General features: G+C 42.9%; 1 protein-coding gene across 2 annotated transcripts in view; it reads left to right on the plus strand.

Annotated features, from left to right (window-relative positions):
- The window catches only part of LOC110489695 (nuclear factor of activated T-cells, cytoplasmic 1), a 65179-nt gene that overhangs the window by 16610 nt on the left and 35927 nt on the right, over positions 1-12642 (plus strand). For both annotated transcript variants that reach the window (XM_036948320.2, XM_090199558.1), the window contains exons 4-6: positions 758-960; positions 5033-5205; positions 6536-6676. In XM_036948320.2, the coding sequence (XP_036804215.2) occupies positions 758-960; positions 5033-5205; positions 6536-6676 (517 nt within the window). The remainder of the gene's footprint in view (positions 1-757; positions 961-5032; positions 5206-6535; positions 6677-12642) is intronic.

The following is a 12642-nucleotide window of genomic DNA, read 5'->3' on the forward strand; positions in this document are numbered from 1 at the left end:
GATTTATTGTTCTTGAGATATTGCTGATCATATTAAAAAGCAATTCCATAAAGGATTGCATTTAAAATACTTAATACGTATGGTGCACCAGCAGAAATATTCAACGTAGATTGCCAAAATACTGTTTATGATTACCCCTTATGAATTCAACTCCATTTCTGACATGGAAATTAATGTTTACTAACGTTAGTCCATTGCTGAGGGGATCAAATCCTCATAAACATTGTGCATTCTGCTCAGAGGCAGACTTTTAAATTATCATCTTGGTTTTCTATTTGGTCTCCAAAATGGTCACTTTCCATTGAGTCACTGTCGACTGCTATCCTCTCATTGGGCACTTTTTTATGGTGCCTGTGAGGTTTTAATGAACAGTGAAGTGATGGGAAGCCAACCTCTCCATCAGCACTCGTGTCTGGCTGCCCAGAAGATCTCTACCCCAGACAGACTACCTCCAAAATATCAAAACCCTCTTTAACCCTCCCCTAAAGGGATGTACATTAACAAACCGCTCCCAAATTCAAAAAACAGAAGACACCAAGAATCTGGAAACGGGTCTCCAACCCAACCGAAAAACAAATCCGACCAAAGGGCCTATTTTCTGAAACCTCCCCCCTAAAAACCTTTCATTAAAGTGCTTCTTAACTATCAGTAGCTGATGTGATGTTCAATCTCTATTTCCCCAAAATGACGGGTTGTTTATGAGGTGCTTTAAAACCTGACGTTGGGTCTCACCTGGACTTCTTTGTTCTCCCGCCAGCTCTACGGTTACATGGAGAGCGAGCCCCTTACCCTGCAGCTGTTCATCGGGACCGCAGACGACCGCCTCCTGCGACCGCACGCCTTCTACCAGGTCCACCGCATCACGGGCAAGACTGTCTCTACCGCCAGCCACGAGGCCCTGCAGTCCAACACCAAGGTGCTGGAGATCCCTCTGCTGCCCGAGAACAACATGAGAGCCATGTGAGTGCTTGTCCTTTCACTCTCCTGTCACTCGCTCTTAACACTAGGAAAGCTAGGCCTCGAAGGGACCCCACTTTGAAGCAACGAGCAAGCAATTTGACTGCAATATTCTAACAGTGTAATAAATGCATTTCATATTTAATTATCATTTGGTTGTGTTTATGAAGGTCTTGGATAACATTAAAACACAATAGCATTTTCATTTGTTTGTGTTACTGTAGGCCAGGGATACTCAACTAGATTTAGCCACAGGCAGATTTTTCCTTGAGCGGATGATCAGGGGACAGGTACATAATTACAAATAATATGTAGACTGCAAATTGACCGCAAGAAGCCCAAACAGATATAATATTTGACATAAACAGAATAATTTCAAACCTGGCTTACGTTTATATACGATCGTGTCTTTCTATTGTGTGTGGGAACACTCGGGAACAGACTTCCAAAATTAAAATAACTTGGAGCTGATTATCTGGTATTTTATTTAACCTTTTTTTTAACCTTTTTTTTAACCTTTTTTTTTTTGCTCGCAAAACTTGGGCGAGGGCAAATAAAATCACCGGCGGGCTGCCCGTTGGGTAACCCTGCAGTAAGCTATCTGCTGCTGCACGCTCACACGTGGAGCGCATGAAACAGCGGTTCTTGGAGAGATATATATTTTGAGCGTATCTCTTCAATTTTGAGAGTTTTCTGACAAAAGTGTTTTGGAAACCTCAGAATCTGCTCTTTCTGATATTATATTGGATTCAAAATGTCTTCCCTGCCAAAAAAAAACAAGGCACGTCCTCTTAAAACGGCTTATAACAGAAATTCTGTTTGCGACATCGAAATTCTAACAAAACAACGGACTTATTTAGGAGGGGGGCCATGACTAACAATGGCAGAGATGTTTCTATTTTAAATTAATATGCAGTCAAAAGGACTGCCTCTGCGCTTCTAGTGTTAAAAATGGTACCCTTGCAGTATTTGCAATGATCACCAACTGTGTGTGTTGGAATTCAGGAAGAAAGACAACCAAAGCATGCCTAATACAGTGCTGTACACAATGTAGAGTCTAAAAGGAATAATGCCCAGGAAATCCAATAGGCCCTATTTCTGTTGGTTTTCTCCCCATTGCACCCAATCTGCCGTGTGCATAAAAAATATACAATTCCTGAAATCACTGTGCAGTTTTAAACCACTCTCCAACTCCGGATCTCCAGCAGGTCAGAAGGTTGTTCTCCGCAGGGTTCCCAGGCAGCAGCTCCTGCCCTGGGGCTCTGTTCACGCCACAATTGGTCTGCTGTCCCGAGGCCCAGGACTTTCTCTGATGGAGAAGGCAGCTAAATCTCAACTCAACCCCAACTCAATAAGCTCCATCACCACCTACTGAACTGTAGCTTTATTCTCCTCTGTGTTTCATTGGTATAATGTACTTTTTAGAAGACCTGATGTAGATTGACTGGGTTTATATTAAGTTCAAGTGGATTTTAATATTTGTTTGGATATTGTGGGAGGTTACAAAGATATTTGGCAAGCACCATGAGATATCAGATCTCTTTGACTAGAAAATGAACTTTGTTGGTTTAACATGGTTGAACCTAACATGCCTTTTGATTTCCAACAATTCTATGCTGACCTTTTTTGAATGTATCAAATCCCGACAGGGGATACTTTGTGGAGCTTCAGCCATTACACTTTACAGGGCACCATGGATAAATCTGATATTCGAGAAAACTATTCAGATGACGTCAGCTTTTCCCTTTTTTCGTCACCGTATAAGCTAGAGGGAGAGAGGCAGTGAACGTATATAGTAAAAACTGAGCCTCAGGGTTGGGGGTAGAACAGTGTAGGCCAGGTTAGTGTCCATTAGGTCACATCACTGAAAACGTTTTAAAGTGTATCGCAGCAGAACAAGTAAATGAGCATTTCTTGGTCCAGGTAGTCCTTCCATGTTTCAGTCTGTTTTCATCTCTTTGGTGTCTAATGAACACAGCCCGTGTTTTCTCTCTCTTCTGGCTGGAAGGGCCAGGGTCTGTCTGAGGAGGGTTGGTCGCTGACGGAGTCTTTCCATTGAGCTGTTAACAGTCAGCCTGATAACACTCCGGCTAGCCCTTTGCTCTCAAGCCAGCTCTCTCTCGCTCACTCACTGTGTGGGACGTTACATAGACGGCACTGTAGACAACCGATGTCAGACTCCAGACACATATCAATCTATCTCTTTCTTCCCGTATTATTGCCGATAAAGTTGTATCTGTTGTTTGGTATCCACCCATTGAAATGGATAGCAGCCAGTAGCTTCTGCTTTATTACACAGCATGTTGTCTCTGAGAATCTAGACAATTCTGGGCTACTTCTATACTATGCTTTTGAATCAGGTGGCATTCACTGAACAAGTCGAGTTGGTGTTGGAAACAAAATAAAATTCCACTCAACTAGTCCAAATGTGTCCGTTCAAATGTAGATTTAACCGTCAACATGCAAATATTTTTGGGGGGGTTCGGTAACCCTTTCCTGCCACCTTTCCTGTGCAACTGACTAGGTTTCCCCCTTTCCCTTTCCACCATCGCAGTCAGTGACTTCATTCTTTACTGACACTGTTCCACCACAAGTGTAGGATACATCTTGGAGTGTTTTTTTTATGACCAACAGTCGCCATTGCTGTCCCTACAGATCTTGACTTTGAGCTGACTTCACCATATCACTTCTGCAAGCCGTGATTGGCTGCTCCACACCATAGTTCATGAGGAGAGACACTAATGTTCATTCCAACAGTCGTTTGACAGTCAAATAGAGCATGGCACACTACCTCTAATGTGTTTGTTTTAAAACCATAACTGCATGACTGAACACTTTCATCAGGCATGTGCCACTAAAGAAACTTGTTGAAATTCTTCTTTCAAAAAAAAAGAAAAAAAGAATCACATTCAGATAGACCAAAATGAAGGGGGAAAATGGATTTGTGTAAAACTTGACATTTAACATGTTCCAAGAATTCCACCCAAAAAAGCTTCCGTGTAAAAATCATTGAAATGCCAAGCCATATCCCATATGTCATTTCCTGACTTTTTTTTACCAGCAACGTTTTGGTTTTAGTTTAATTTCTTGAAAGGCCAGTCTGAAAAGTGATGCCTTTTTTCCCCTAAGGTAAATCCTCCCGCAAAAAAAAATATATTCAATAAAATAAAATAAAATAAATAAAGACAACATAGGAAAAGCTCAATGTGACATCGGTTAGTAAGGTTGAAACCGTAAATGTTTGAAATGATAAAAGTATGAACAGTGTAGAGGGAGCATGTTTTTTTGGAGGAAAGGCAGAGGGTTATAAAGTGGCTGTGAGAATGCAAGCGGCAGCCAATGGGCTTTTCCTCTGGAGGAGACAGTGGAGAGACCAATGGCCTGGGCCGTGTTCATTAGGCACCAAATAGACGATAAACTGAGTGAAACAGTTGCAAATCGTTTTAAAGCGTGTTCTGTTACTTGCCCTAATGAACACTGCCCTGAAGATTGCTCCAGAGAGCTGTATTCTGGGGCACCAGGAACATTATAAGTCACATCAAAAAATGTAATGTTGTTCTAAGAAGAACCTAGCTACAGATGGGGTAGCGACTCAGTAGTGTTCTTACGGGACTTCCGATATCTGTGACCCGGAAGTTTAGACGAGACGTCTCAGAGTAGGGAGTGTTGATCTAGGGTCAGTTTTGCCTTTTAGATCATAATTAATCATATTATATGCACTCTTACCTTGGGAGAGGCTTTGCGGATCTGGCGCCAGTCTCTTTGATCAAATAGAGCTCCAGGACTTGTTTGTGACAGTGAACATATTGTACATCTGCATTATAGATAGTCTCTGTGGTCTAATGATGATGTCCTAATAATAACAGACTGTACTTGTTATGTTTATGTTATATGATGATACAGTATGATGCAGTATATTCCATCTGTAATGTATGTCTCGATATAGACTCATGATCGTGGCCTGTAATAAACTCAGGATTCTTGAGACAAGATGTAGCATAGTGCTCCTACAGACAGTATATTGCTTAGTACCAGTATGCTGATGCTAAAATGGATCCTCTCCCCTGTGCGACAGCATTGACTGTGCAGGGATTCTGAAGCTGCGGAACTCCGACATCGAGCTGCGCAAGGGCGAGACGGACATCGGGCGCAAAAACACACGCGTGAGGATGGTGTTCCGTGTGCACATCAACCAGCCCAATGGCAGGACCATCTCCCTACAGGCCTCCTCCAACCCCATCGAGTGCTGTGAGTATACACGCACATGTGCACACATACACACATATACACACACATGGATTCACCATCGCACACACACACACACATACACCCCCACACACAAACACAGCCACAAACAGACACACACACACACACACACAGCCACACACACACACACACACACACACACACACACACACAAAATGACTGTTCCTTATGAACACACATCCACAGGTGCACACACACAAACCCAATAACACTCTCTTAGCACGGAAATCAGTATGAGGTGGCCTTTTGGACCCAATTCAAATCTTTATATGATGAAAGCTATTTGCCAAGTCATTGAATGCATTGTACTTTAATTGATAACTGTGAGGTCAGGCACATATGTTATTTATCCCTCAGTGCATTTTATGACTTTATGCCTAACTTATTGTGGTGAGGCTACCCTATTATCACAGGTTTATGAAGGGTCAATACCCAGCCCTAGATCTGGCGGGGTTGGAAGAGTGTATGGAAACCGCTAACTATGTCAATCAGTCGAGTGTGTGTGTGTGTGTGTGTGTGTGTGTGTGTGTGTGTGTGTGTGTGTGTGTGTGTGTGTGTGCGCGCGCGCGCGCGTGGTCATGTCCATCCTGAGGAGATGTGTGTGGTAGATGGTAGGAATGTGCCAGTCTTGTAGTTTATAGTCCAAGGTTGATGGTGGCACATTTTTGATTGGTGACTACATTTTATTTATTTTTTTACAATGTTCTAATGGATCATTATTACAGATGAATGAATCAAGTACATTTCACAGTGATGTAATGACGGAGCATTGTGTGTCTGGCTGTGAACATGGTCTTGATAACCAAGAACCCCGAGGTACATTGATAAAAGCAGAGACAGGTGGTGGTTAATGCATGACCAAAGTATGACTCGTTATTTGGCTTGTTCCTCCCTGAGTGAATATGAAAAATAATGAATCTAGAAAGTAGAAAAGCTGATTGTTTTCATCCCATTTTTATATATTTGACAGTAAAAACAATAAAACATCTGTTGTCTGAAAATCAGAAAATGGCCAGTGGTGTTTAAAAGCCATTTGTAAACTGATAAGGCGGTTGCTAACCAACTCCTGCTGTGACATGGCAGAGTTGGGGAGGTAGGGGATCTGGAGGACCGGGGGCGGATGGGGAGTGGGTAAGGAAAGTCTCAGCAGTATAGAGTGCTGTTGTATATGTAGTATAATGTGTATGTCCGCTCGCTGTTTTTTTTTTTTTGTCCAGCTATTGTGCCAAGTTGGATGTGAATTAACACTCTCTGCTCGTGTCTGTCTGTCTGCCTGCCTGCCTGTCTGTTTCTCTGTCTGTCCCTCCTCCAGCCCAGCGCTCGGCCCAGGAGCTTCCCCTGATTGAGAAGCAGAGCCTGGACAGCTACCCCGCCACGGGGGGAAAGAAGATCCTCCTGAGTGGACACAACTTTCTGCCAGACTCCAAGGTGGTGTTCGTGGAGAAGGCCCAAGGTGAGTTAGGACGCAACCAGAGCAGCTACACACTCTATCACTATCTCTCTCTATCGCTCTCTGTATGTCTGTCTTTCTCTCACACTTTTCCTTGATATCTCACTTTTAATTTATCCCTCTGTCTGCCTCTCTCTCTCTCTCTCCCTTCATTGCGTTCCCTCGGTCTCCTCCCGTCAAAATAGAGCAGGGTCTGCCAGAGAGCCACATGTGGTGTGCATTAAGGAGCTATATTTTTTAACCGAACCGTATTTACATTTGTAGAAGTTTCCATTGCCTGTATAGTGGCGCTCGCCACAAGTTAAGGAAGGAATCACAAGCGGGGCATGTGCAACCTCTCTTTCTTTCTTTGCTTCTCTCTCTCTCTTTCACTTATTTCAAGTTACCTTCGTACAGATGTAGGATCTTAATTTGAGACAGTTTGCTACAACAGGAAAATAATCCTGCAGCAACAGGATTATAATTAATTGACATTTTAGTAGGGGTTGATACATTTTTTGTAAGGGCAAATAGGAAATGACAAACTCCTGCAACAACAGCATGATCAAATTAAGACATGGCATCTGTACCTCTGTCCCACCATTTATCCTGTATTCTCTCTCTCTCTCTCTCTCTCTCTCTCTCCCTCTCTCTCTCTGTCTCTCCATCTCACACTCCTTATCTCTCTCTCATGCTGCCACATACACATGCACACACACACACTGTCTCCCCCCTCCTGTGGCGTGATTTGTTATTACTTATTACTTGCATTTCACATTTTTCCCATTCATTTCCTCTTTGTGTGGGAGGGAGAGGAGAGATGACTATGTGAAGACACTGGTGATCAAGTTTACAAACAGTCATTTCCTTGATTGGGTCCAGTGAATCAAAGGCAACTGTACTGGCCAAGTATGGCCTGTGTAAACACGTGATGACGATGATGATGATGATCATGAGGAGATAGTGGATAGTGGTAGACATTTTCCAAGGAAAGAGGAAAATCCTACCTTTTCTTCATTATAGGTTTATATAGATATACTGTCTGTGGTGTTTCTTGGCATTTGTCAACTGATATTTACTGCTCATGTTTGAAGACGTTTGTTCTGTAAGAAGAGAGAGTTATATTTGAGAGGTTTTCGTAATATCTTCATTTACCCTCGTAGGAATGATTAGGAGTTGCTAGACAAGCTATAGAGGAGGGGCTATTCAGAAAGACGACTATAGGTACATTCCAACTCCAGGATAACTCAGTAGAATGGTACAAGACTTGAAGCATCAGCCCTGACACGTCATTATGTCCTGAGAGGGTGTCTGTCTTCTATTGGGTGAAGATGGCAGGCTCTAGGACTCTCTGCAGCTGCTTTATCAGCTCTGAGCGAGGTATTTGCTTCTGTTCTTTTGGAGAGGATTTCCCCACGCCTGGTATTATTGGCCTTGGAGTCTCCCTGTCATGAACACCCCTGCTGCCAAGAGTAACCTCTCCCCCATCCCCATATCCTCCCACTCCCGAAACCCCTTTATCAACCCCTTACCCTTCCACAGCTGTGTCATTGTGTCTCTCTCGCCCTGATGGCTGGCTGGCTCACCCCTCAGCCCCTTAGAGCCCACCGGGGTGAGGGTGGGGGATTGACTTGTTAATATGCTGGGACTAACTCCTCATGAAGGTGAATCCCTGAAGAGAGGGAAAGAGAGGGAAGATAGGGGAAGAGAGGGGAAGAGAGGGGAAGAGAGGGAAGAGAGGGAAAGAGAGGGAAGAGAGGGGAGAGAGGGAAGAGAGGGGAAGAGAGGGAAGAGAGGGGAAGAGAGGGAAGAGAGGGAAGAGAGGGAAGAGAGGGGAAGAGAGGGAAGAGAAGTAAGAGAGGGAAGCCCTGTCTTGTCCAGAACCCCCTTTACCCCCTTCACCTTTCATCCCCCATGCCTTTTCCCCCCTCCTACTCCTTCTGCTCTCTCGTTCTCTCTTGCTCTCTCCCAGCCCTGTCCTCACTATCTTTCTCTCTACTCGTCGGCCCGTTAAAGCAATTAGCCAATGTGGTTTGGAGTTCTGTGCTTCAGGGATCCCCACACGGCTGCCTGCTATCGACAATTTTAGTGGCTTGTTTTCCTTCTCAGTGGTGTCAAGGGAGTGAGACTTCTGAGAAGGTGCACAAAGTGAGGGATTTCTTTTCATGCCCCCCTCCTTTCTCCCTGACCCTGTCTCAGTGTCCTGTCTGCTTTGTCTGCTCTTATGTAAACAATAAAGGACCCAGTACTTCCAAGGGTCTCCCAGCTCAAAGCTCATTATCACAGTACGACACGCACACTGACACTGACACTGACACTGACACACACACACACACACACACACACACAAACACACACACACACACACACACACACACGCACACACACACACACACTTACACAAACACACACAAACAGAAACCTTTGTATAATAGTCACTTCACCGGAGTTGATACATCTGTAGAAATGTTCTTATGCTCTATTTAAATATTTTATGTAGAATGAAAACTTGGCATTTTGATCACATAATATTGCAGTTTGAGAAGCGTTTTTGAGTTTGGAAAATCTCTTATTGTTGATTTAGGTCGGGAAGACTAAAGAGGAAAAAAATGGAAAAGCTATCCAATGAAATATATTCATATTAAAGTTGTATGCCGTGAATCGGGTTTTATATTACACTGGAAAAAGTTCATGAGTCAAATTCATAGCCTTACACTAATTACACACACGCGCACAGACACACACACACACACACACTATAGCCATCACTGCTTGTGTTCCAGTGGTGACATCCATTACGGCTGAAGTGATTAAAGGTGAGGAGAGCTGCTCATTTTCTAGAATGTGCTCCAATAAGCACCTCCCGGAAAATTCCAAAGAGCTATTCTTCAAGCGCTACAGAAGAGCAATAGACAGGACTTACAGTTTTTTTCGATTGCTAAACGACAGTGGGCACAACTGGAGTCACATGTGCAAAACTCTAACTACAGTCTGCACTACCAACAGTCACCTGAGCTAAACAGTTCACATCACCTGCAAAACTCATTCCAAGCAACACAACTCTTAACACATGGCTCAAAACACGCTCAGTGCAGCCAAAAACTATGCACAACCCTCACTGAGATGACACACACTGTCCCTCAGAACACACTGAGAGTAAAAACACTAGCATCAAACACCAATACAGAAAATACAAACTTTTCATCTTTACAGTTTGAACAATTTCAGTGACTTCATACAAAGTAATATTTTCTTCAAAGAAAAGAGTGACATTCTTTCACATGATTTATTAAAATTTTTAGAACATAACAATTCTTCAAGGTAAATGAAAATTAGCAGTTTGCTTCAATAGTCTGTAGTAATTTACGGAATTACAGTAATGAGAAAAAAAAGGTAGAAACTAAAAGTACATACTGTAATTTGAACAAATAATTGAGGGGCTAATCCTGCCTCTCTCTAGCATCAGGCCTCAGGTTTTCTTCAACATCACATCTAATGTTTTCTCTTGCCATGCACCTGGGGAAGAACCTTCTGGAGTGCCTTATCCATCCCTGGCAGTCCTCTGGACTCGTGTCCTCACATCCGGCACGCATGGCTTCCAAAAGAGACATTTGGTCATGTGGGTGGTGACCAAACACTTTCCACCTCCAGGCAGAGAAACTCCTCTATTGGGTTGAGGAAGGGTGAATATGCAGGCAGGTACAAAACCATAAATCTGTGATGTGCTGCAAACCAATCTGTGACAGCTGCAGAGTGGTGAAAAGCAACGTTATCGCAAACTATGACAAAAACATGGGTGTTTCTTACTGGCTCCCCCTGTTCTGCTGGCACTAGCTGAGCATAGAGCTGTTCTAGGAAAGCTATAAGCCTTTATGTGTTGTATGGGCCAATGAGTGGTGTGTTGAGAAGCAAACCATCATTGGCCATTGCAGCACACATGGTGATATTTCCCCCCCTTTGGCCTGGAACCTCCACAGTGGCCCTTTGACCTATAACATTCCTTCCTCTGCGCCGTGTTTTGGCAAGGTTAAATCCTGCTTCATCGATAAATACAAATGAATGTGGTCTTTCCAGTGCTTCCACCTCCATTACTCTCTGAAAAACAGTAAGTGCACAGTTTTACTGTAGAAATGCTAGTGTTTTTTTTTACTGTAAATATTTTGTATAGCTGTGTACGTAACCTCAGACGTCTTACCTGGACATATTGGTATCTTTGCTCTTTTACCCGTTCACTGTTTCTCTCGAACGGTACAGTGTATAACTGTTTCATTGTAACTTGGTGTTTCTTTAGGACTCGAGCAATAGTTGTTGTGCAGACAGAATTAACATTTTCAAATATATCATTATCAGCCAGCACTCTATCTTGAATCTCCCGCAGTTTTATTGCATTGTTGACAACAACCATGTCAACAATAGCATTTTCCTGCGCATCTGAAAATATTTTTCCTCTTCCCCTGTTGGGGGCAGCCTTTGGGTCCTGTTGTAAAAATATATTTTACAGTCAAACTTACTGTAATATATATCTGTGTAAATATTCTATAATTGCAATACAAAATAGATTCCTGTAATGTTTTCATTTACTGTAAGGATATAACTCTCACCTGTTTGCATGATGGAAAATTTGCATTCCAGATGCCACTGTGGATCTTTGCAGATTGGGTTGCACCCTCAACCCTGCCTCTCTCAATGAGAGACCATGGTTCACAACATGGTCTATAAGTGTAGCCCTTATTTCATCTGAAATAACAGCTCTTTGTCTTCTTTGTCTTCCTCCACGCATCCGCCCTCTCCCTGCCACCCTTCTCCCTCCACGAACCCATCTTCCTTGTTCCATTTCCAAAATGAGTCTTTCTGAGCTCTACCTATATATACTGTAATATGTGTGTGTGTTCACTAACAAGTCTAAAACAAGACACCTGCTTAGCCTTTCAGCTGAAATTGCAATCAGCAGTGTTTGAAAGGCACAAGGCTGAAATCTATTCCGTTTTGAATGTGTGGTTCACAGTTTTGACAGCAGTGTGTTAGCATTTGAACAAAGTGCTGTAAATCCACAGTGTTGTGCAGGTTGTGGTTAAAGTCATGGGATAAGTGTGTAGAGTTTTGAAAACTGTGTTCAAGCAATGAAAAACGAACTAGAGTTTGGTCCACATGAACTGCTGCTGTGCAGACTGTAGTTAGAGTTTTGCACATGTGACTCCAGTTGTGTCCACTGTTGTTTAGCAATCGAAAAAAACTGTAACTTGACCTAACTTGAGCTTTCTATGCCAAACTATGGAATGGTACTGTTTTCCATTGCTGCACAGAGAGGCCACCTCCTTCATGCTGTATATCAATGCCCATATTTGATATTTTGCCATTTCCTTTGGTTGTGGCGGTCTAACTGGTGCTCTCCAGTCTTTATCGGTAGGATGTTCAATAGATGGGGTAAAGAGGTCAATGGAACTCGACCAAAACAATGGAATTGCCATGGTAACGTGCGGGGTTGGGAAAGATGCCGTGGGAGAAAGATCCCGAATCTCCATATTGCCTCCCCAGCAAAATGAGTCATATGTGTATTGTAAATCAAATCAAATCTAGGTTTATTGTTGTATTTCACAATAGGTTAAGGTTAGAATCGGAGTAAAATACTTGGATGGATGTCAAACCCAATATATGTTCATGTCATCGTCCCCAATCAAGTGCGTTACAGTTAAACCACGACTACTACCACCGATTTCTGTACGCTAGCTATGCTACCAGCTCATATGAACTTGAGTTAGCAGCCACTTCTTCTCAACCTGAAACGGGACCACTGTGAAATGTTATGCAGCGAAAAACAGCCAAACATATCCAAATCGGATATATCGCAGAATCCTGCGTGCCATTGACCTTTCTACACCGCATCTATTGTTCAAACTAAAACGTCATTACCTGTACAGAGACAGTTTGATTTGGCGATAAACATATAGAAGCTTGTTTTCAACTAGATAACGAATTGTCCGTTTTCCAAC

This window comes from Oncorhynchus mykiss, chromosome 2, assembly GCF_057628025.1.
Source record: "Oncorhynchus mykiss isolate SJ-2025 chromosome 2, ASM5762802v1, whole genome shotgun sequence".
Lineage (NCBI taxonomy): Eukaryota > Metazoa > Chordata > Actinopteri > Salmoniformes > Salmonidae > Oncorhynchus > Oncorhynchus mykiss.